The sequence below is a fragment of the Rosa chinensis genome, chromosome 6, assembly GCF_002994745.2.
Source record: "Rosa chinensis cultivar Old Blush chromosome 6, RchiOBHm-V2, whole genome shotgun sequence".
NCBI classification, from domain to species: Eukaryota; Viridiplantae; Streptophyta; class Magnoliopsida; order Rosales; family Rosaceae; genus Rosa; species Rosa chinensis.
In genome coordinates, this window is record NC_037093.1 from 30,773,544 (window position 1) to 30,800,021 (window position 26,478).

The 26,478-nt window shown below is 38.3% G+C and overlaps 1 protein-coding gene across 4 annotated transcripts; it reads left to right on the forward strand.

The window, feature by feature from the left end:
* The first annotated feature begins 20,141 nt into the window (after positions 1 to 20,141).
* LOC112173188 (root phototropism protein 3) lies at positions 20,142 to 23,706 on the forward strand. Of its 4 annotated transcripts, none has more exons than XM_024310770.2 (5): positions 20,142 to 20,299; positions 20,418 to 20,560; positions 20,709 to 20,778; positions 20,880 to 22,169; positions 22,946 to 23,706. In XM_024310770.2, the coding sequence occupies exons 2-5, from the start codon at positions 20,448 to 20,450 to the stop codon at positions 23,495 to 23,497; spliced, it is 2,025 nt and encodes a 674-aa protein (XP_024166538.1). In that variant the 5' UTR covers positions 20,142 to 20,299; positions 20,418 to 20,447; the 3' UTR covers positions 23,498 to 23,706. The 4 variants fall into 4 exon arrangements, with proteins under 4 accessions (XP_024166538.1, XP_024166539.1, XP_024166537.1 ...); XM_024310771.2 differs by having other exon boundaries at positions 20,424 to 20,560; XM_024310769.2 differs by having other exon boundaries at positions 20,142 to 20,560.
* Positions 23,707 to 26,478: the final 2,772 nt, after the last annotated feature.

Genomic DNA, 26,478 nt, shown 5'->3' on the forward strand with positions numbered 1-26,478 from the left:
TCAGCATGTGAGTGGTAGTTGAGATTATTAATTCTCCTCCTCACACAATCTATATGTGAGTGGCAGTCGAGGGTAGGTAGAGCCTAAGGGGCTCATTTACCAGTATGGTGATCTCTTCTTCCCCATATCCTATTATTACTTGACTAGCGGGGCTAGTCCTATTTCTCTTAACCAGTGGGGCTGGTATGTTTTCACTAGATTTAGAATTTAAAGAAATTTGTTTTATAAATGTTGCATGCATCGAGGTTTTATAAGTTTAAATACGTCGGAAAGTATTCTAGTTTGCTTCTCTTAAATTAGCTTGATTATTTATTTTTTTCCACTCACACTAACGTGTTTTTCAATACTTTCCCCTGGGCCCTTCGGTTTCGAATGCCTAGTTTGCAGGATAGACTAGTTGAGGTCGAACATATATGGAGTTGAGGCATAATTGTCACTGCTTCCACATTATAGGATCGACTCACCCTCTTTACTTTTATTTCTATTATACATTTCGTTTTAGAAATTCTCTTATAACCTGTGTGATTATTACTATTAAGTTGAGATTTGTGTATTGTGAATTGGAAGATGTTGTGATTTGGGGAGCAGGGTGGCTCCAGGAGAAAAGGATGGATTGTTTAGAAGTGTGAATGTCTTTCTACAGGTTTTGGGTAGTCCATTTTTAGGGGATGTTCAGCCAAATTTTTTGTAGAATTTCTTCTAAGGTGGGCCCCACAGGGCCATTTCAGATTTTAGGGTGAAATCGCGGGAGGGTCCTGTCAACTTGGTATCAGAGCATTAGGTTGTCAGATTCTGTAGACTTGTTTCTATCCTGTTACCTTATATGCTTGATGTTACTCAGTACCTCTCAAGTGATGGCCTGACTACAGCTGTTCCCCATCATTTACTCTTCAATGCTGATGTACTCATCAAGTGTCACTACTACAGAAATGCTGATAGGAGACACCCACTTAAAATTTACAAGGACACGTAATTAAAAAATTGTCTTTAGATATCTATTAGGACATCAGGAACAAAACTTGGCTGTTTGCCTTTTAATTAAAGTGAGGGACCTGACACCTTATAACAAAGTCAACGTCCTTGTACATGTATTAGGACAAAGCATATTAGAGTCTTCTAATACTTAAAACACGCTGTGCATCGCACTAGGCCTGAGGACCTGAGTTCGACTCCCCCACAATACCCAAAACAATTGGTAAATTTCAAAAACTTTTTTCTTCATCTATTCCCAAATCACACATTGAAGAAGTCAAGAAACAAGACCTAGATTCTATCAGAGCCAAATCTTCTCGGGTTCTCTTTCTTAATTTTCCCTCTATAATTTTTTAGTATCCCCAAATCTTCTATGTGCAATTTTCGAGATTAGTACCCATATGGCAATATACCCAGATGAATTTCCCTCTAATCCTATTCACTCCATCAAACCTAATATTCATCGCTGTTGGCAGAAAAGAAAAAAACATGTGTTTTCTCTCTTTGATGATATGAACGCACATTATCCATCCATCACTGATGTTTTCGTCTTTTTCATAGTCTTCTTTCGCTGTTCTTAAGTGGTTCTGTTATTGCTAGAGCTCTGGGTTACCTCCGCTTTGAATACGCAAAGTTCCCTTGTCAAAAGGTATCAAGTTCCCAATTTCTCTACTGTTTAAGTAATTGGTTTGAATCTATTTCTGGGTTGTTTGTCTTTTGGATTTATTCATGATTTTAAATTGGGTATTTTGAGTTCACAGTTGCTTTCTCCATCATCGCTTTAGGTTTTGTTGTAGTTCTTATTTGTATTTCATTACTATTGTGTTTGTTTGGGATGATACTCTTACTTATGCAATTGAATCGACAACTTGTTTAGCTTAATTTATAAATGTATATCATTGTTCTGGTAAAGTACTTAATAGCATAGGACTAGATATTCCTTTGTTTTTTGGGTTTAGTTTTCATTTATTACTTGGATTTTCTTGACCAAGCAGAGAAGGAATTGTAGGTATGCACAGTGCTTATTGCTTCTAAGTTTTTGTTTTTGTTGAGAACTGGAGATGACTTGGATGAATTGAAACGGTTCATTAGTTGTCTTAACAAAAAGTTGTAAATTTAATATGGGTTTATGGGATTAAAGAGGGAACTTGAGCCTTCAAGAAAGTTACGGGTAATTGATCAAACACTTTCTTTTAAACAAAGGTCTAGTATTGTCAGGACCCACCCCGGAATTACCCTCCTAACTCCAAGATGGACCTGCGGGGCCCACTTTTCAGAAAAATTCGACAGAACTTCCCCTAAAAGTGGACAACCCAAAACCTGCTGAAAACACTTCTAAGTATAGTAATTTCTATGCTTGAAACCACCCTGCTTCCAAGCAACAATCCGCAACTTTCCAAGTATAAACATCATACTACACAAACATAACCATTTATATAAATTACAACTCAGCAAATTAAATCTCTCGACTTCCTCCAATATTATACAACTCCCATACACACATAATTATACAAATGTATAAATCCACCCTTTTTAAGTCATCAGAGCAATCTAAAGAACACACTCGAAATATAATACATAGAGTAGGTTAACAAATAACCTACTGAGGATAGATGGCAAAGGTGGTGCTAGCCTCCACTCCTAAGCCGGTCAGCAACGCTGCGATCTGGGCAATTGAAACCAAAGGGCCCAGGGGGAAAGTACATAAAAACGTTAGCGTGAGTGGACCAAAATAAATAAGTATAAAGGAATAAAAGTTTATACTTTCCCACAAATTTACATTATAAAATCTCGATGCATGCAATATTTATAAAACATAATTCTTTAAATCCAAAACTCGTGAAAAACATACCAGCCCCACTGGTTAAAAGAAATCGGACTAGCCCCGCTAGTCAAGTAATGATAAAATATGGGGAAAAAATTTCACCATACGAAAGAAGGGAGCCTCCCAGGCTCGAGTCGGAGTGTCCCACACTCTGGAGCATCCCATGCTCTGCTCTTACTCACCCACAAACACATAGTAAGTAGGGAGGAGTACTAATAGGCTAGCTAGCAATAAATATGACGACCCAGGTATGGTGGGTAAAAACTATTAAAATCCAATAAATCCTTAAGGCTTCCCCATGTCCCACGAATAAAGAAAACGCGGGTGCGATTCCCAACTGTACCCGGAAATTCTCGTAAAAAGTCATATAAACCAACAGCGTGTCCCACACGCTAAAAGGATAAATAGACTATCAATAAGGCATTCCCAATGCCAAAATCGTAGGTCGATAAGTAAACATGGAGGTTTACTCCAACAAAACTCAATTTGCCAATAAAGTCTCAAATCGACGAATATAAATATAATATAAATAGTATAAATCCGAAAATCACCTCGAAAACAATTCGTCGACAATCAACATCAATTATGAATTCGAATCCGAGCATAGCAACTTGGTAACCGAAACTTACAAGTGGTATAAATCAATATTTATTTCATGACAATCATTATCAAAAGCAAAACCACGGGATAATTTGCAATCAAACTTATATGCTCGGAAAATAATATGTTAAATAAATAAATCATGCTTTAATAAATAAATGCATGCATCACTTATTTGAAAACGAAAGTCCACTCACAGTGTACGGCTAAGCCTGCCGTCGATCCGAACCCTCCTCGAGGGAATCCTCGTCACGTCCTGTACAATATAACGTCCGTAAACCTTAATTACTAGATGGAAAACTAAATTACGATAAATAAAACCAAACCCTAACATCATCTTTATTTGCCCAAAATCTCCCAATCTTCTTCACTAATATTATTCCCTTAAGGTATGGGCTTTAGGGCCGAATCAAGGAAATCCGATAGATGAATTTCTCATAATTCAATTAACAATTTCATCATTGATCAACATCAAAATCCATAATCACTCTTCTCCAATTTTATCCCAAAACTGCAATCATGGAACTAAAAGTATAATTGACTAATTATATCAACAACAGAAGTCAAATTCCGGCCAAAACACAGTCTCACGCGCCACCTACAGTGGCGGCGCGTGGCACCCACGCGCCTGTACCAACCTCCACCACCGGCTACCAAATTTCATATACAGCAACTACTCAACACACTGATTAAACTTCTCAACTACAACATTCCCAAATTATACCGCTAAATGGTCGAATTCAACCGGCGAAATTAACCCAGAAAATCAAGAACCCTAGATTTTCAATTCTGCCTCTACACTTCAAATCTTGATTCGAGGCTAGGGGCGAAATGATCTCCGTGGAAAACCGAGCCTTCGACGGCAAAATGGTGACCGGAGGTGGTCGGAATCGCCAGAAATCGGCAAAAATGGCTAACTGCCACCGTAGCTTCCTCCGCTCCAAATCGAGCTTCTCCGGCCAAATCACCGTAATATAGCTCCACAGACGTGACAAGGGGAAGAAACCGAGCTTAGGGGTGGCTGGATTACATCCTGGGACGGCCGGAGGAGGAAGAAATCAAAGGGGAAAGAATCGGGCCGAAAGGGAGGAAGGGTCGGGGAGAGAGAGAAGAGAGAGTTACCCGGCTAGGTAGATTTCCAAAAATAGAAATCTACCAACAGTAATTTCCATATATATATAACTTACCATGAACAGTAAATTCTACATTTTTAGCCATAACTCTCACATACTAAGCCCAATTTTTACGTACCACATATGCACGCGCTTGGTTTAACGTCCCCTACAACTTTTATGAAGAATATTTTCTCAAATTTTGACCCGAACAAAAAGTCAACTTTTAGGGCCACTAAAATATCAATAAAGATTAAAAATTGAAAGTATCCAACAATTATCGTCCAAATAATGAGTAAATCGTTAATTCTAGGTTCGGGACGTAACAATCTCCCCCCCCCCCAAAAAAAATTTCGACCTCGAAATTACATACCTGCTAGCAAAATAGGTGAGGATACTGCCTTCTCATTTGCTCTTCTGGTTCCCAAGTAGCTTCTTCTACCATATGATTACTCCAAAGCACCTTGACTAAAGGTATTGTTTTGTTCCTGAGTATCTGCTCCCTTCTATCAAGTATTTGAACCGGTTTTTCTTCATATGTCAAGTCTTCCCTCAATCGGATAGGTTGCTCTTGTAGAACATGAGAGGGATCAGCAACATACTTGCGAAGCATTGAGACATGGAAGACATCATGTACTCTGGATAATCTTGGAGGTAGTGCTAAACGATAAGCAACTTCACCAATTCGCTCCATGATTTCATATGGTCCGATGTATCTAGGGCTAAGCTTCCCTCGTTTCCCAAATCTTATAATACCCTTCCATGGAGATAGTTTCAAGAATACCCAGTCACCTACTTGAAACTCCAAATCTTTTCTTCTGTTATCTGCATAACTCTTTTGTCTACTCTGAGCCGTTTTAAGTTTTTCCTTGATCACTTTGACCTTTTCAGTCGTAATTCGTACCAATTCTGGACCAATAAGTTTCCTTTCTCCTACTTCATTCCAACATAGAGGGGTACGACATTGCTTACCATAAAGGGCTTCATAAGGAGCCATGCCAATGTTGGAGTGATAACTGTTATTATACGCAACTCTATCAATGCGACATGATTATCCCAATTCCCCTTAAATTGCAAAACACAAGCTCTCAACATGTCTTCCAATGTTTGAATGGTCCTTTCCGTCTGTCCATCTGTTTGCGGGTGAAACGCGATACTAAACTGAGACTGAGTGCCCAAAGCCTCCATCAGCTCACGCCAAAACTTTGAAGTGAAGCGGGGATCTCGGTCAGAAGTAATAGAGACAGGTGTGCCGTGGAGTTTCACTATCTCATTCAAGTATAGCTCTGCATATTTATCCATTTTATAAGTCTTGCTGACAGGTAAGAAATGTGCGGATTTAGTAAGCCGGTCCACAATTACCCAAATGCTATCATGACCATTACGACTATGTGGTAACCCTGATACGAAGTCCATAGTAATGTGCTCCCACTTCCATTCTGGTATCGGTAATGGCTGTAACAAACCTGAGGGCTTTTGTCTTTCTGCTTTCACTTGTTGACACACTAGACATCTTCTTACATAAGCTGCAATTTCACCTCTTCATGTTAGGCCACCAGTAGTATTCCTTAAGAGTCCGATACATTTTGGTTCCACCAGGATGCATGGCATAAGCAGAACTATGAGCCTCCTCTAGTATCTCCTGTTTAAGATCATCCTGATTGGGTACACAGATTCTATTCCCGCACATCAAGGCTCCATCCCCTCTAATAATGAAGTCTTCTCTAGCTCCATTCTCCGCTACCTCTCTCACTTCTTGTAGAGCTTCATCATGCAGCTGCGCCTCTCGTACTTTGTCAATAAGGATTGGCCTCACATGGAAACTGGCTATTAAGGCTGCAGATTCATCAGTCCCTTCCAAACTAACTCCTGTAGCTCGCAATTCATAAAGTGGAACTCGGACCGTTCTCAAATGTGACAAGGAAGGGGAGGGTAACAGGGAAGGATAGGATTTCCTACTAAGAGCATCAGCTACCACATTGGCCCTTCCCGGATGATACTCGATATTGCAATCATAATCCTTAATCAACTCCAACCATCTTCTTTGCCTCAAATTAATCTCTTTTTGTGTAAGTAAATATTGAAGACTCTTGTGATCCGTAAAGATTTGACACCGAGCTCCATATAAATAGTGCCTCCAAAGTTTAAGTGCAAGTACTACCACAGCTAATTCAAGGTCATGTGTCGGATAATTTAACTCATGCGGCTTCAATTGTCTAGAGGCATAGGCAATCACTTTTCCATGTTGCATCAGAACACAACCCAAGCCTTGCCTTGAGGCATCACTATATACCACATACTCCCCACTATCATCAGGCAAAGCTAGAACCGGAGCACTAGTTAAACGTCTCTTGAGCTCTTGAAAACTTTGCTCACACTCTTCTGACCAAACAAACTTCACACCCTTCCTAGTCAACCTAGTAAGAGGAGTTGCAATCCTTGAGAAATCTTGTACGAATCGCCGGTAATAACCTGCCAAACCCAAGAAACTACGTATCTCCGTCACTGTAGTAGGTCTTTCCCAATTTAGCACCGCCTCTACTTTCTGAGGGTCCACACTAATACCTTCTGCAGAAACAATATGACCTAAGAATCCAATACTGTTAAGCAAAATTCACATTTATTGAACTTCGCATACAACTGGGCCTCCCTCAAGGTTCGCAATACAATTCTTAGATGTTTAGCATGTTGACCATCGTCCTTAGAGTATACCAAGATATCATCGATGAACACAATCACGAAGCGATCAAGATAAGGACGGAACACTCGATTCATGAGGTCCATAAAAGCTGCAGGAGCATTAGTTAACCCAAACGGCATTACTCTGAATTCATAGTGGCCATAACGTGATCGAAAAGCAGTCTTGGGTATATCAGACTCCCTTATCCGCAACTGATGATAACCCGATCTCAAATCGATTTTTGAAAAGACTTTGGCTCCCCTCAACTGATCAAAGAGATCGTCAATACGAGGCAAAGGGTATTTATTCTTCACGGTAACCCTATTCAACTTCCGATAATCAATGCACAACCTTAAAGAGCCATCCTTCTTCTTAACAAATAAAACCGGGGCACCCCAAGGGGACACACTAGATTGGATGAATCCTTTATCCACTAGTTCTTGTAACTGAGTCTTCAACTCTTTTAATTCAGCTGGGGCCATTCGGTATGGTGCCAAAGATATGGGTGTGGTGCCAGGGAGCAAATCGATAGTAAAATCTATCTCCCTAACAGGGGGGAAAACCAGGTAATTCGTCAGGAAATACATCTGGAAATTTTCTAACCACCGGTATCTCTCTAATACTTAACTCTTCCCTGTTAGTATCCACCACATGTGCCAAATAAGCCTGACTCCCCTTATTCAACAGCTTCTCAGCGGCCAAAGCGGAAATCATACAAGAAGCTAGAACATTACGATCACCCTGAAAGGTAATTATTGGCTTCCCTGGACTTTGAAAGACCACAATCTTACGAAAGCAATCAATATTGGCCCGGTGAGTCGCTAAAACTCCATCCCCAAGATTACATCAAATTCAACAAGATCTAAAGGAATTAAATCAACTTCCAAATTAACACCCTCAATCAAAACACCACAACCTCTAAAAACCCACTCTATCTTAAGCGATGCTCCCACAGGCAATAATACATACCACTCACCAATAAGGAGCGATGATGGTACATTTGCAAAACATGCAAATCTACTCGACATAAAAGAATGCGAAGCACCAGGATCAATTAAAGTATAAGAAGGTTGACCAAAAACAGACAACGTACCAATAATAACATCTGGTGAGTCGCAACCCTCCTGCTGAGTCATGGCATGCAACCTAGCATGAGTGGTGGGACGTCCTCTCTGACCCCTACCCCGATGCGGGCTGCCACGAGCTGCTGAACTGATACGGGTACCGCTAGTAGAAGCAACGGTACCACCAGTAGATGTACCGGCAGATGACTGACCAGCGGTCTGAAAAGGGGTAGATGCAACTCTCTGGGTCAATAGAGGGCAATGCCTCCTAAAGTGGCCCTACTGTCCACACTCAAAGCACCCAACTGGCTGGTATTGCCCAAACTGGGATGGCTGACTAGCTGGAGTCCTGTGCTGACTACTAAAACCAGCCCTGCTCTGCCCAAACTGGCGTCCACTAGACTGTCCCCGAGTAAATCTCCTAATACGCCCCCCGCGTCTAAAACGAGATCCGGCACTAGATCCACTACTCTGTCCACTGCCTACAGAAGATCCGGACCCTGAGGTAGAAGCAGCCTTCTTGGATGGACCCTGACTGGGGCCACCCAAATCTCGGGGTCGGACACCAGACAGATACATAGTCTCAAGTCGTAGAGCAGCATTAACTGCCTCAGAATAATTACCAAATGGCACTCCTGTCAATTGCTCACGATACTTACCCCCCAATCCATCAACAAATCTGTAGATCCGCTCGTTCTCAGTGCCAACCAGATCAGGCACAAACTGAGCTAACTGGGTGAACCGCTGCTCAAACTCCGTAACAGTCATGTCCCCCTTATCTAAATGTAGGAACTCATATTTCATCCTGTCACGGATAGCTGTACCATAATACCGCCCCGTAAAATGTTCCTTGAACTGTTCCCAAGTGATTGGGCCATCATTCTCTAATTCCCTGCTAGTATAAGCCCACCAATCAAAAGCCACACCATCAAGAAAGTCCACTGCTAAACCCACTTTCCGGTCTTCTGGGCAATGGATTTGAGTGAAGACCCGCTCCATTTTGTTCAACCAATTCTGGGCATCCATAGCATCAGGAGCATGGGAGAAACTATAAGCTCCATGCCTCTTCGCTCGCTCCATGGTAAAATCGGTTCTGGAGCCCGGAAGCGCTCCAGTCAACTGCTGCACAATACGTCCCAAAGCTTCCGCTATTCCTCCAGGAGCATTCTCATCTCCTGGAATGGGAGGGGTCTCCCCATGAGTCCGGCGTCTAGGAGGCATAGCACCTGAGATTGAGAAAGAATTAGATGACTCACAACAAAGATACTAAGACAACTACATTATACACTTGAAGAACATACTAGCATCGAAGTGCACACGATGGGGATCCGCCGCGGTCGGGCCATCACTCGGAAGATACTAGATGTCCTCAAATGTATAAAGTAGTATAAATGACAGGAAACGGGAAACCTAATGCTCTGATACCAACTGTCAGGACCCACCCCGGAATTACCCTCCTAACTCCAAGATGGACCTGCGAGGCCCACATTTAGGAAAAATTCGACAGAACTTCCCCTAAAAGTGGACAACCCTAAACCTGCTGAAAACACTTCTAAGTAAAGTAATTTCTATGCTTGAAGCCACCCTGCTTCCAAGCAACAATCCGCAAATTTCCAAGTATAAACATCGTACTACACAAACGTAACCATTTATATAAATTACAACCCAGCAAATCAAATCTTTTTACTTTCTCCAATAATAAACAACTCCCATACATAATTATACAAATGTATAAATCCACCCTTTTTAAGTAATCAGAGCAATCTAAAGGACACACTCGAAATATAATACATAAAGTAGGTTAATAAATAACCTACTGAGGATAGATGACAAAGGTGGTACTAGCCTCCAGTCCTAAGCCGGACAGCAACACTGCGATCTGGGCAATTGAAACCAAAGGGCCCAGGGGGAAAGTACATAAAAACGTTAGCGTGAGTGGACCAAAATAAAAAAGCATAAAGGAATAAAAGTTTATACTTTCCCACAAATTTACATTATAAAATCTCGATGCATACAATATTTATAAAATGTAATTCTTTAAATCCAAAACTCGTGAAAAACATACCAGCCCCGCTGGTTAAAAGAAATCGGACTAGCCCCGCTAGTCAAGTAATGATAAAATATGGGGAAGAAATTTCACCATACGAAAGAAGGGAGCCTCACAGGCTCGGGTCGGAGTGTCCCACACTCTGGAGCATCCCATGCTCTGCTCTCACTCACCCACAAACACATAGTAAGTAGGGAGGACTACTAATAGGCTAGCTAGCAATAAATATGACGACCCAGGTATGGTGGGTAAAAACTATTAAAATCCAATAAATCCTTAAGGCTTCCCCATGTGCCACAAATAAAGAAAACGCGGGTGCGATTCCCAACCGTACCCGGAAATTCTCGTAAAAAGTCATATAAACCAACAGCGTGTTCCACACGCTAAAAGGATAAATAGATTATCAATAAGGCATTCCCAATGCCAAAATCGTAGGTCGATAAGTAAACATGGAGGTTTACTCCAACAAAACTCAATTTGCCAATAAAGTCTCAAATCGACGAATATAAATATAATATAAATAGTACAAATCCGAAAATCACCTCGAAAACAATTCGTCGACAATCAACATCAATTATGAATTCGAATCCGAGCATAGCAACTTGGTAACCGAAACTTACAAGTGGTATAAATCAATATTTATTTCATGACAATCATTATCAAAAGCAAAACCACGGGATAATTTGCAATCAAACTTATATGCTCGGAAAATAATATGTTAAATAAATAAATCATGCTTTAATAAATAAATGCATGCATCACTTATTTGAAAACGAAAGTCCACTCACAGTGTACGGCTAAGCCTGCCGTCGATCCGAACCCTCCTCGAGGGAATCCTCCTCACGTCCTGTACAATATAACGTCCGTAAACCTTAATTACTAGATGGAAAACTAAATTACGATAAATAAAACCAAACCCTAACATCATCTTTATTTGCCCAAAATCTCCCAATCTTCTTCACTAATATTATTCCCTTAAGGTATGGGCTTTAGGGCCGAATCAAGGAAATCCGATAGATGAATTTCTCATAATTCAATTAACAATTTCATCATTGATCAACATCAAAATCCATAATCACTCTTCTCCAATTTTATCCCAAAACTGCAATCATGGAACTAAAAGTATAATTGACTAATTATATCAACAACAGAAGTCAAATTCCGGCCAAAACACAGTCTCACGCGCCACCTACAGTGGCGGCACGTGGCACCCACGCGCCGGTACCAACCTCCACCACCGGCTACCAAATTTCATATACAGCAACTACTCAACACACTGATTAAACTTCTCAACTACAACATTCCCAAATTATACCGCTAAATGGTCGAATTCAACCGGCGAAATTAACCCAAAAAATCAAGAACCCTAGATTTTCAATTCTGCCTCTACACTTCAAATCTTGATTCGAGGCTAGAGGCGAAATGATCTCCGTGGAAAACCGAGCCTTCGACGGCAAAATGGTGACCGGAGGTGGCCGGAATCGCCGGAAATCGGCAAAAATGGCTAACTGCCACCGTAGCTTCCTCCGCTCCAAATCGAGCTTCTCCGGCCAAATCACCGTAATATAGCTCCACAGACGTGACAAGGGGAAGAAACCGAGCTTGGGGGTGGCCGGATTACATCCTGGGACAGCCGGAGGAGGAAGAAATCAAAGGGGAAAGAATCGGGCCGAAAGGGAGGAAGGGTCGGGGAGAGAGAGAAGAGAGAGTTACCCGGCTAGGTAGATTTCCAAAAATAGAAATCTACCAACAGTAATTTCCATATATATATAACTTACCATGAACAGTAAATTCTACATTTTTAGCCATAACTCTCACATACTAAGCCCAATTTTTACGCACCCCATATGCACGCGCTCGGTTTAACGTCCCCTACAACTTTCATGAAGAACATTTCCTCAAATTTTGACCCGAACAAAAAGTCAACTTTTAGGGCCACTAAAATATTAATAAAAAGTAAAAATTGTAAGTATCCGACAATTACCATCCAAAAAGTGAGTAAATCGTTAATTCTAGATTCGGGACGTAACATAAACCCCTTTGAGCCTACTTGTATAAGCCTTTCTTTCATCACCCACATAATCTTCACCATGTGAACCTTAGTATAGTTTTGACTCTACCCGTGTCCTTAGGGCCTAGTAGAGCTTAATTTTGTGATGTATTGTATGAAGGGATGATGAGAAATAAGTGTGGGGGTGGATTTGTCCAAGAGAGAAAAGAAAAACAATGAGGTCGTAAAAAAAAATGATGAAAAAGAAACGGCAAGAGAAGAAAAAAAGTGTTGGACATGATTCTTTGTTTGTGAATTAGGAGTTTTTGTTTGTTGAAAGCCCAAAATCATAATATGAGGCCTTTGTTCTTTCACAATGATACGAGGAGTTGAAAATTATGGTTGGGCCAACAAAATGAAATCTGGCCCTTAATATTGAGTCATAAGGTGAATTGTAAAATGCTCTGCTAGGTCTTTAGGATCTTTTTATGATTCCTTACCTTTTATTTCTTAAAAACCTTGAGCCTTGACCCTATTACAACCCTTTATAAAACCGTTTTTATCCTTAAGATGGGGCAGCCTTTGATCTGTGAAGATGAGTTGTAAGAGTTGAACCTATGGCTTGGGTCCATTTGTGCAAGTAGTTGATATATTTCATGAGATCTTAAAAAATTATATTCACAAAGTGCTTTTCATTTGTTATATATGTGAGCTATTTGATTGCCTCAAAATATTTTCTCTCACATATAATTGAGTGATTATAAGCTTTTAAGCATTGTCTTGATCTGAGTAAAGAAATAGTGGATATACCTTGTGAGGATATGAATCATACTTGTCTAAAACATGCTGAGCTCCACCCATCACCACTGTTACAACCAAGTCCTACTTATTTATATGTGAATTATATGCTTCAATTAACTCTCGAATATCTAAATATTGATTCTTGATTGCTAATTTTGATGCCACGAGAGTAAGGATTTCTGAGACAAATGTTAAGGGCAATATAGTCTTTGTGTGTCACTAGTGTAAAGTCTAGTAGTGAATTGTTTTTTTTTTTTTGGTTGAGTCTTTCATTTTGATTTTGCTAAGGGACTGGCAAAAGCTAAGTGTGGGGTAATTTGATAGGGGCACAAAGTGTGACTTTTTAATATGTATTTTCTCTTATTTGGCTAAGTTATTCTCTTAAAATTACTAAGAGAGTTTCTATTGGGACCTCCAAATCTGCTCACTTGACCTCACTCTATTATGAATTATTAAATGACATATATAACCTACTATAAAATGACTATTAAGGACAATAATTAGACCAAAAAATATTATATTTATTTTATGTAGATTTTCCAATTCAATAATATTATATTGTATTCCTTATTATTTTCCTTATCTATTTTCATTTTTCAATTTCACTACATACTCATTAAAGCATTCATATATATTTAATAAGAATTAAAAATATGATTAAGATCATGTGACATAAAAATGTATGACATATATGTTGAACGCATATTGGTGAGAGAAAACAAAATAAATCCTCTTATGATTTATGACCTAAATCTAAGTCAATCCATTATATTTGGAAGAAAAAAAAATTAATAATAATAATAATAAAAATATTTAAATAATTAATCATGTGGTACAAAAAATATAGAAAAAAAATATTAAAAAACAAATGATTTTTTTTTTTTTTGAGAATAAAAACAAATGATTTCTTCATTTTTTTTTTTGAACAGCTAAAATAGAAAAAAAAACATAATAGTTCATGGCATTTTCTTATTGATTAAACATTAATTTTTGAAACTCAAGTTTGATTAAGAAATGTATGTTTAGTTAAGATTTATAGAGTGATTAAATCATTGAAATGACTAAATTTTTTATTTTAAAGATAATTAATAATTTGTTTGCAAATTATATGAGTGAGGTTATTTGAGGAAGTTTAGTGTAGTTTAATGAGTAAATTTAGTATTTGAAAATTTGATAAGAGGTGTAAAAGGCATAGAAGTCAAGTGAGTAAATTTGGAGGTTCCAATAGAAAAACTCAATTACTAACTATAACATAATTTCCGTTTTTAGGTCAGAAATGGAGAAAAGACGTGAAAAAGAACAAAAATGAGCATAAATGAAGGATAAATCATTTTAAAAACTTTCATATTTCCAATTTTGTTTTAGGGAAACTTTCTTCCTTTGGACTTTCCTATTTCTGATTTTTTTTGTTTTAAAGATAAAATTTAGGAGTCCATCACATTAAGAACTCTTGAGTGATGAAATCAAGGAAAACTTAAAAGAGAAGAAGACTTGCATAAATCAGGAGGAATTCAAGGGGAGATTTTATTCAATATTTATCCTAATTATCTTATCTCCTATTGATTATAACTCTAATTAATTTCTGATTTTCTTGATTATAGGAGTTTGTTGTGTGTGTGTGCACAAATCTTGCAAGAAGAAATTAGTGCAATTCAAAGGAGAGGAATAAGGGATGTATCTGGTCACTATTCAAGAAATATACCATGATTCATTAAGGGGAAAAGAGATCAGAAAATTCATGACTTTGTCAAGAGAAAATCAAGGAAATTTGGAGGAGAAATCACCTCTAGATGATTGGCCATGATTGCATCACAAGAGAGGATGATCCCTCTATAAATAGCAGCCATTCTCAACACCAAGCGTATCACTTCCTAGCAAAAAACTAATTTGAAACTCTGCCAAATTCACTCCTCAAGCCTCCATCACCTACAAGTCGACTGTGACCACCATCCTTCCATCAATCTACGAAGTTCTTAGGCGCTAAGTCAAGGACGCTCCACCACCATAGCAGAGATGAGTTCATCACCTTATTGCCAAGCCGCTAAGGAAAACACTTCAAAGTATAACTATGACTCTACTTATAATTTTTGTTTCAGTTTTGTGTGTAAAGACTTGTGAATTATTTTGTGATTTACTTGTTTGGATTTGCGAGTTGTGTAATTAGAGACATGAAATTTTCAAAATATTTTTATTAATACTTTTGAGATTTTCAGTTTATTATTGAGTTAACTTCGAGAATTCTTTGATGATGCATGTTACAATCTTGTGCCCTTTTATGTGTTTAGGTAATTTTCAGAGTTAGGTTAATAAGTTTGCATACTAGAATAACGCTAAGTGTTCTTGTGTGCTTGCTTAATTTACCAAGAGTAATTGTTATTTGTTAAGGCGCTAAGTTAAACAAATAGTAATTAGTTCTAAAAAGTGGTAAAAATCATGTTTCAATGGTTAAACGATTCTGGAAATTACGTGTTAAATTATATGTATAATGGTTAATTTGCACGTGTGAGTGATTCGAGGGTTAGATAATACTACTAGTTAAGAGAATTATGCTAAGTGTTTTCGAAAATTAGTAGTATTGGGCTTGGTAAGGACTTTTTCAATCCAAGCCCACATTAGAACGAATTAGATAAATGGTTTGATCCGCTAAGACTTTTCATTTGGACTCTTATCTAGGCATTTAAGATGGGCATATTTTTGTAGCATGTTGAAATGAATTTTCTGCTTTTACACTTAGTAATTTCCGAGTGGTATTGGTCTAGGTTAGGGAAGTCAATCATTGTATATAGTTTTATTTGTTTCTTTTTTATTTTAAGTAGATTAGGAACCAAATTTCAAAACCCCCCATTTTATTATTTTATTTGTTAATTGACCTTTTTGTGTAGGTGTACCCTACAATCTCCAGATTGAACGATCCTTACTTGTGCTATACTAACCTCAATATTTTTGCGGGGTTAAATTATGAGGCTATTTCAGCCACATCAAGGAAATGAAGGGGTTTCCTAGTGGGAGATAGTCGACAGTCAAGCGAACTCATCTAGCCCTCCAAGTAAGTTGTCACAGTTTCTTAATAAGATGTTTAAAAAAATAGTGATGGGATCTGAGGTTAGGGTCTATCACAGGAAATGATCATTTTGTGTTGGAACATGTAGAGACAAGTTGAGGTATGTACTATTTGGAAAAAGAGGACTTTTATTTTATTTATACATGTTGCGACAGTAGTTAAGGAGGAGTTGTAGTGTTTTGGGGTTTGGGGTTGGTCTAGGAAGTATGGCATGAACAAAATAGTAGGGTACATGGAAAGATAGGGCTAGCGAGGAGTAGAGAGTGTGATTGATAAGGTTGTTTGCTGGTAGGAGGTTCATCCAAGGTGTGCATTGATTAGGAGGACTGTTCGAAGAGAGGAACTGGAAAGTCTTTTGCTAATTCTAGTCAACAGCATCCTAGGTGGTGGTGTCCAAGGTAGGGCGTGATTAAATTGAATTTTGATGGGGCACTAAATACTACCCAGGGTGCTTTTGGTATGGGTGCAATTTGCAGAGATGATAAAGGGGGTTGTGTTGGTGTCTTAGCAATGCAGGAGTTGGTTACTTAAACCTACAAACTTGTGAGTTCAAGTGACAGGACCTACCCCGAATTTCACCCTGAAATCCGAGGTGGCCCTGTGAAGCCCACCTTAGGAATAACTCTACCTAAAATTTGGCAGAGCTACCCCTAAAGATGGACTACCCAAAACATGTAGAAACACATTTACAGTTCTAATAAGTCATCCTTAATCTCCTGGATTCACCCTGCTACCCAAATTACAACAACTCCGCAAGCAATTAAGATCCGAAAAACAACATGTTCCAAATACACAAATGTAATTCCCAAACAATTGTCCCACAATAAGGAAAACAGAGTGATCGTGGAAGAGAATTCATGATACAAGTAGGTTCAATAAATAACCTACAACAAGGAATACAACAGCAGCAGATACTATGCCCCGAATTCTACTATACCGAACCAGCTACTCTGCAGACTGGGCATTTGAAACTAAAGGGCCCAAGAGAAAGTAGATAAAAACGTTAGCGTGAGTGGACAAAAATAAGTAATTGAAAAGAAAATGGATTTTATACTTTCCCACATTTAGTCCTTTAAAAACCCGATGCATACAACAATTAAGGAAAATAATCTGAATGATGTTCAACTCAAGAAAACCGACTAACACCGCTAGTCACAAACAACTAAGTAAAAAGACTGAAAATTTGATGCTCAAGAGAATAAGACTAGCCCCGCTGGTTAAACAAAATCGGACTAGCCCTGCTAGTCTAGTCAAGTAACAGTAGAGTATGGGGAAGAAGTCATCACCATATGAGTAAGGCAGCCTCCCAAGCTCAGGTCGGAGCCTCCGACGCTCTTTGCTCAACTCACCCACAAACACATAATAAGCGGAGAGGAGTACTAATAGGCTAACTAGGAATAAAATAAAACGACCCAAATATGGTGGGTTTAAATCATACGAAAACCGAAAACTAATAAGAGTTCCCCAAAATCTCGCAAATAAAAGCACAAGTACGATACTCAACCGTACTCGAAGAATCTCATGTTAATCAAATAAATCAATTACGTGTCCCACACGCCAAAAGAATATTCTCAAATCCAACAACAAATAAGCGACAATAAATAGATGAGTATAATTTCCTCGAAAATCCCATTTTCAAAAACCTTTCAGAAATCTCAAAATCTACGAATAAAAATATACTTAATTCCGGAAATCATAAAAAAAAATTACTTGTCGAAAATCATCATAAATCATAAATCCAAATCTGAGCATCGCAAACTCACATCCGAAAATCAAGATGGAAATCCAATCAATAAACCAAATTATAATCTGAAACCAATTCATTTCTGAAATCAATTTATAATCCGAGATCAAAATATGTTTGATAATTGAAACGATAAATCAATAAATCAATAATTCAAAAATATTTGCATGCATTATTTAAATCAAAGGTCCACTAACAGTATACAGCTAACGTAGCCAAGCGTATGGATCCTTGTCAAGCGATGGGTCGGTACCTCGTCCTGTACAAAATTATATTCCATAAACAACAATTTGACAAATAAATACGATTCTAAAACTAAACCCGAAAATCCCACGTAAACCAACATCTTCATTACTTCTCGGATTCAACCCAAACTTCACAACTAATATCAATCCGTCGATTACAGTCCATAGCGGAAATAAGGGAAACCCGAAGGTCAGATTTCCATAAATCGACATCCAAATCTCCAAACTTCAGAAATTCACAATCGATAACAAACTTCTCCAATTTCCACCAAAATCACATTTACGGATTCTACAACTCACAAGTAATTTATCTAGCTAAAAACATAAGCCAAAATCCTGCCCTACACGCCTCCATACACCACCCACAGTGGCGGTGTGTGGGCCCCACTCGCCGCCAGCCAACTCCAGATCGAACCACCAAATTTCAGCAGCAACATCATCTCAACAATTCAAACCAAGCTCATAAATACAACAAAGCCTAGAAATACCTTGGTTGGCCGGTATTGGAGCTTGATTTGAAATCTGCCAATTTGCACAGTAACTCATTCAAATCGTCGACTCTCCTTCCACACCTCAAATTGAGTTATGAAACTTGGAGGGATTCACTTGTGGAGGATGGGCTTTCTAGAATGACTAGTTTCATTGCCGAAGGTGGCCGGAATCGGAAGAAATCAACGTTGACCCCAAACTGCTACAATAAACTTTGGAAACTCAATTCGCAAAATTCCGGCCAAATTGCCATGAGCCACCACCGCAGGCTTCACGAGGGGGAGGAGACGTGTCAATGCAGACCCGTAGCTCACCATTTGGTGGCCGGACAGAGAAGATTGGACGAAAAACTGAAAAACCTGAAGAGAAGGAGAGAGAGAGCATGGGGGAGGAGACAGAGAGAGTTACTGCAGTGGTTTCCGAAAATGGAAACCTACCACAGTAACTTCCCATTTATATAGAAACTTACCTCAAACAGTAACTTTAGTTTTTCCATTATAACTTTCGAATACGAACTCCGATTTTTACGTACCATATATCCACAAACTTGGTTTACGCTCTACGACTTTCATGAAGAAAAATTTCTCAAAAACTAATCCAAACAAAAAGTCAACTTTTAGGGCCACTAAAAGTATCGAAACAAAGTAAAAGGTGAAAATAATTGTTGTTTACCGTCCAAATGACTAGTAAACCGGTAAATTAAGATACGGGACGTAACATCAAGCTTTAGTTAATGGGTTGCACTTTTGTCTTCACGTAAGATTTACTCAAGCGGACATTGAAGGTGACGCTCAAAATCTTTCACTGCACTAAACTCAAGCCAAGAGGGTCTTAGTAGTGACAGGGCATTGGTGGATGAAGAATTTAGTTGAGTATTTTATGTCTTGTAGTTGGAATTATGCCCCTAGAGTGTAATAAAGCGGCCCATTGTGTGGCTAGAGCTGCTTTTTCTTTACATATTCCCATTTACTCGTAGAGGATGACACCGGATTGGCTTAATTCTATTTTAGTTGAGGAGTTAAGTACTTGAGTCTTGAACTTGAGTGTGGTACTCTTCCCTACCAAGTTGTGGTAGGATTTAATGAGACCACTATATATTCTTTGATGTATTTTCTTCATATGATTATGAATGAATACAAGAAAAAAATAATAAAATAATAGAAAACTTTATCTTGATGTCTATATTTAAGAGCAAAATACCTAAAACATAAATAAAAAGCAACTTAGAAGTCTGTTATGGCTACAAAATTGATAAAAAAACTAAACATGCTCTCTAAAATAATTAAGAAGCCAAGATAGAGAGTTTGCTAAAAATCATCCTCATATATATTGGTTGTTTTCGGATCAACTATAACTTCATAGAAATATTTTGTACTACATTCTGTAAATGTACTTTCCAAGACCAAAAAGAATTAACGACACAGGAAAGAAAAAGAAAATAATAACAATAATAAAACAGAGACTACTATTTATGAAAGCAGGAAGCTGAATCTCCCCATTCTCTTTTGTAGCATTGGGTGAACCAAAGCTGAAAAAGCAAAGAAAGGAGGCGCGCCGAGTGATCCAAAAACAGTACCTACTATGCCCATGCCCATTACTAAACAGCCTGTAAGAGCTCTTCAAATTTCATTAAGAAGCCGACAATTGAAGATAATTCCAAGTAACCCATGTGAGACTGAATCTTCCCTTTTATTCTCATATTATCTCGGTTTCATTTCCACTGCCTTGTCTGCTCATTTGTTTATGTGCCTGCTCTTATTTGTGACTACTTACCTGAGAAATTCCAGTTCCAGTTTTCTGGGAATTTCTTCTCCAACATGTGGGATTCAGAGACTGAGTCTGTTGGAGGCAGAGATTATGGCAATGGAGTTCTTGGTTTAAGCAAGCAGAGTGTTAAGACTGATGGGTTTGAGCTAAAAGGCAATTCTTGGTATGTATGAACATAGATACCATATATATGTAGTTCTAGAGCTGCTGTTAAAGTACAATTGTATCTTAATTTAGTTAACTCTAACTAAAGTGGGATTTGCATGCAAAACATAATCTAAGTAAATTACTGGGTTTTGTCTGGAATATAGGTATGTTGCAACTGATATCTCAAGTGACCTGTTGGTTCAAGTTGGACAAGTCAATTTTCACTTGCATAAGGTAGCTAATTCTGTGGCCAAATGTACAAGACTGAGCTTAATCTAATAGTTTATTTGAATACTAATAAGACTGAAACTCTATGTATCTTGTTGTTTTTGAAGTATCCCCTGCTGTCAAGGAGTGGAAAGATCAACAGAATCATGTATGAATTACGAGACCCGGACTTGAGTAAGATTGTTTTGGATGACCTTCCCGGTGGACCCGAGTCTTTTGAGCTAGCTGCAAAGTTCTGCTATGGAATTGCTGTTGATCTTACAGCAGCCAATATATCAGGCCTTAGATGTGCTGCAGAGTTCCTTGAAATGACAGAAGACTTGGAAGAAGGCAATCTTATTTTCAAAACCGAAGCATTTCTCAGCTATGTGGTTTTGTCCTCGTGGAGAGACTCCATAGTGGTGTTGAAAAGTTGTGAGAAGCTCTCACCATGGGCTGAAAACCTCCAAATTGTTCGAAGATGTAGCGAGTCCATTGCTTGGAAAGCTTGTGCCAATCCAAAAGGGATACGATGGGCATACACCGGTAAGCCTCCAAAAGTTTCAAGCCCAACTTGGAATGAAATGAAAGACTCAAGTCCAAGTAGAAACCAGCAAGTTCCTCCTGATTGGTGGTTTGAAGATGCTTCAATTCTTCGCATTGACCATTACGTCAGGGTTATTACTGCTATTAAGGTAAAGGGGATGAGATTTGAACTGATTGGAGCTGCAATAATGCACTATGCAGCTAAATGGCTCCCTGGTATGATAACTGATGGCTCGGGGGCAGCCGATGAAGGAAGCAACACCAGCAATAGTAATACTGGTAATACTGGGAGCAGATGGAAGGGTGGACTCCACCTGATTGTGGCTGGAACTAAAGATGAGCCTTCACCTGTTCAGGCCAAAGATCAACGTATGATCATTGAGAGCCTTATTAGCATTATTCCTCCACAGAAGGATAGTGTTTCATGCAGCTTCCTTCTTCGACTTTTGAGAATGGCAAACATGTTGAAAGTAGCACCTGCACTGGTTACAGAGTTGGAAAAACGGGTGGGAATGCAGTTCGAACAGGCTACATTGGCAGATCTTCTTATTCCTTCTTTTAATAAGAATGAAACTATGTATGATGTGGATCTTGTTCAGAGGCTTCTGGAGCATTTTCTTGTTCAAGAACAGACTGAAATTTCAAGTCCAAGCCAACAGTCTTTTATTGAAAAACACTACGATGGAACTCAAAGGGGTACAGGCCCAAATGCTAAGATGAGGGTAGCTAGGCTTGTTGATAGTTATCTTACAGAGGTGTCAAGAGATAGAAGTCTTTCTCTAACAAAGTTTCAGGTACTGGCAGAAGCTTTGCCTGAATCTGCAAGAATATGTGATGATGGACTTTATAGAGCAATTGATTCATATCTCAAGGTATAATTCCTCCCCCTCACTCTCCAAAAAAAAAAGTGCCATAAAATTGTTCATTCTGTCTTATGCTCCATCATCTTACAGAAATTTCCCTCCATGCATTGCACACTTTGAATAACCTTTAAAAAAAACCAAGATACAAAGTTATTAACATTGTGAAAACGTATCACTTATGTGGGTCGTTGATGTAAATGTCTGCTTGTAATGCTAGCCTTGATCCATTACTGATGTAAACTTCTTAGTGAACCATTGCTGCTATGAAATCTACATTTACGCATAATGAAGCCGGCCTTAGTGACCATTAAGTCTTCAAAATGCTTGTTGCTTATAAATGAAAATAGTACCTTCTTCCCAAAATATTGTGTCATAAAACTGTTCATTCTGTCCTATGCTCCACCCTCACTCCGGAATTTCCTTTTACTATGCATGCAGACTTTGAATATCCTTTGAAAAGAAACAAATTTAGAAAATCATCTGCATAGTATCACTAAACTGCATTAGAAGAATATGAATATGCCTGATTGACGTGTCTGTCTGCTTGTAATATTTGCACCTTAGAGGATTACTGATTTGAATATCTAAATCATCTAGTACTACTGATGTCATGTTCTTAGCTATCCATTGCTGATATGAAACCTACAGTTCTGCATAGAATGCCCACTTTTGTGACGATCAGTTCTTTAGAATGCTTGCAACTTATAATGAAAATAGTTGCTACTCTGGTAATTTTTCAGATTAACAGTTGCTATGTTTTTTATTTCTTTTATCAAATTTAACAGGCCCATCCAACACTCTCTGAGCATGAAAGGAAGAGGCTCTGCAGGGTGATGGATTGCCAAAAGCTATCAATTGATGCTTGCATGCATGCCGCACAAAATGAAAGGCTCCCATTAAGAGTGGTGGTGCAAGTCCTTTTCTCTGAACAAGTGAAGATAAGCAATGCATTAGCTAACAATGCCCTTAAAGAAGCCGGAGACTCTCACTATCAGCCCATGGTTTCAAATCGGAAAACATTACTTGAAGGGACCCCACAATCCTTCCAAGAAGGATGGGCAGCAGCTAAGAAGGACATCAACACTGTAAAGTTTGAACTGGAGAGCGTAAAAGCCAAGTACCTCGAGCTCCAGAATGACATGGAAAACTTACAGCGACAGTTCGAAAAGATGTCAAAGCAGAAACACACGTCGGCATGGAGTAGCGGGTGGAAGAAACTCAGCAAACTCGCTAAGCCTACAACTTTTGAGAACCAGAACATTGGGCCTGAGCATCCATCAGCTGCTGCTGAACAGACAACAAAAACACCTAGGAGGTGGAGGAATTCCATTTCCTAGGTGTCTTTCTGATTTACAGCTACATGTTGAACTTTTGTTTCAATTTTCAAAGGTTGTGTTTCATCATTTGGCATTTTGGGTTTCTTTTCCATTTGAAGAAGCATGGGCAGACTTGTTTTCTGCAGCAATTGTTTCATAGCCTATTAGTCTTTACATCACTGTCACTGAGATCTGATTGTTTAGTATGCGAGTGAATTCTTCTTGTGTCAGTGTTGAAATGTATTTTCTTTTCTAAGGAGAAGAAGGTAAAACTCGAGTATCTTAGACAAATTATTAACTGGACTCCAAAAGCTTAAAGCAAATAAGCAATGAGAACCAACATCAAGATCAGACGAGCACGAAAATCCTTGTGTGGTGTTTAGCTCTAACTATAGATCTTGTACCTAACTATAGATCTTGCACCCGTGAGCTATCATTCCATAGACACCCTAAACAGATGACACATTTTAATATTGACTATTGTAAGTTTTATATAAAGATTTATAGTGTTTAAACTGTCTGTAAATTATCAATTAGTTTTGAGTTAGATGTTTTAACATAAGTTATGATCAGAGATATATTAAATAATTAGGGATTGTTTTAAACATTTAGCCCCAATGATACAAAACAATAAAAAGTTAATTTTATTAATTTTTTAGGTTCAAGTATTTTGCTTTTCATCATCTGCTTTTGGAAATGAAAGAAAGAATTAATCCGTGATTGAATTAGGTTAGGGGTCACACCTCTGATTCTGTAGGGGGGGACCAATTACCCCAATATGCTCGCAGCCACTACTAATATAATTAAATAAAGAAGATTTCCATTAGCCAAGGACGTTATCTTATTGCACGCCATTAGTAATACACAGTGTACTAAAAAGGCACATAGTATTTGGAGTACAGTCTATGTGGAAAAGAATTTGCCACGCCCGTTAGTATACACTGTACTAAAATTATAAATGGCACTGAAAAAACGACTTGAAGAATTGTCATAATGGATGTCAAATTGTGAATTAACAATGCAACTGTGCGTACGTGCTGCTGGGACCCCTCGGTACCTTCATTATTGGCGGAAGGAAAACGTCCCTCAAAGGATGTGTCGGTCTTCTTGCAGCCTTGGACAAACATACAGGATGTCTAATTTCAATTTAATTCAACTTTCATGTTTATGCTTCTTGGAATAATAAATTTCTTAGTAAATTTCATGGTAATGTCTTTTTCGACGAATGGTAATTACTAATTTGAAAAAAAAATGATAATAGCCTTTTGTAAGCTTCCCCAAAATTTTGACGTTAATTTGGAGTCCCTATCGGACACTATTGATAGTGATACTCCATGCAAACGAACTATCTCCTTAAAGTGAAGTTTTCGAAGAGTTTCGGTTGTGTCTGTGGTCTTTATGGCTAGGAAATTAACTAATTTCTTTAAATAGTCTACAACAGGCCAAACTGTAACGTGCCTTTTTGGAGACTTCAGTAAACCCATCACAAAGTCCACCATAAGCGTAATGGGTAGAGTGAACCCGATGGTTTCTGATGTTCAGCCTTCACCTACTAATAAGCGTAACATTTCGTTACAAATTCAGCTACTTTGCGTTTCATCCTCTTCCACCAAAAGTAAATGTGCAAATCTTTCTTCATCTTATTACCTCCAGGATGGATAATGTATAATGTGCAATGAGCTTCTCGTAACACTTCATCCCTTAAACCAGGGGCGTCGGATACAAACAGTCTACCGGCTCCTCAAACAAAATTCGATTCTTTAACTCCTGATATGCAACATCCATTGTTTACTCTTTCAAAAAAATTTCCACCAAGATTGGGCGAGAAATCATGTTGTAAAGTACCCACGATTTCCCCGCATTTTGACACGTAAATCAAATTCCCGAATCGAGTTTGCCATTTTTCACCTTTGAATAAACAATCTCGCAATACAGCTACGCGACATCCTACTCAAGGCATCAGCGACTTTGTTGGCTTTCCCAGGGTGGTAATGCAACCCGAAATCATAGTCTTCTAAGTATTTCATCCACCGACATTAATTGTCTCCAGTTCAACTCTGTTTTTTTAAGAGATATTTTATACTCTTGTATGAAAGGAGCATAAAATGCGGCAATTTTAATGTTTATATTCCCATATTTTGCTAAGTATTTCCTTTACTTAATTATTTTAAACTTAGTTTTCATTTTGTAGGTACATTGGAGCAAATGACAAAGAAATGAGCATGTGAGACGTTGGAAATGACATGTGCAAGGCATAATAAGGACATAGAAATGATCAAAAATGAAGAAATGAGGTATTCCCAATCCTATTAAGAAAATAATTTCGAGTTAAAGTAGGATTCCTGAGTCAACTAGGAGTCAAGCTCGGAAAAATGTCGGAAATGACGGAAGTGGAGTTCTAGTTGGACTAGGTGCAGAAGAGATGATGTTGAATTACTTTATTGGCTCTTGTTATGTGGACTGATAAATTAATTCGTTGAGTTGCCCAGATGAAACAGAGTTGGAAAAGGAATTGTAGGATGTCGTCCCCTATATAAAGAGGCTATCTTCAATGTCAAAATCACAATTCAACATCATATTCTCTCACACAAAATCCAAAATACCTCTCTACCTTCCATAGTTATGCGTTTTCAACCAAGGAGACAAAGAAGCATCACGAGTATGAAAAATATTTGAAAATCTGTGTGATGTTCCCTATTCCCAAGATTAGGAGATCAAGTTTTAGTAAAGGGCAAAAGTAAGAGTATCGTACCCAAGGGATCGAGTAACTCTACCCTAAGCTAGATTACCGCGAAAATAAAACCTAGAAAACACATGCAAGTCTATCTTTTTACAAATTAATAGTCTCGGCCCTTTAGAAGCCAAAACTATCAATAATGATATTTACAATGGTAAAGTGGTGAATCAGTTTGTTGATTTTAATTTCTATAAATTAAAATAAGTTGCACAAAAATAAACTAAGCTAATAAAAATAAAATAAAATAAAGACTTTGATCAATGAG

Bases quoted from the DNA above. Each gene is read 5' to 3' on its own strand.
- LOC112173188 (XM_024310769.2), top strand. From the start codon at position 20,448: ATGTGGGATTCAGAGACTGAGTCTGTTGGAGGCAGAGATTATGGCAAT. The intron at 20,561-20,708 runs GTATGTATGAAC...TCTGGAATATAG, and splicing joins GAGCTAAAAGGCAATTCTTG to GTATGTTGCAACTGATATCT. The intron at 20,779-20,879 runs GTAGCTAATTCT...TTGTTTTTGAAG, and splicing joins TCAATTTTCACTTGCATAAG to TATCCCCTGCTGTCAAGGAG.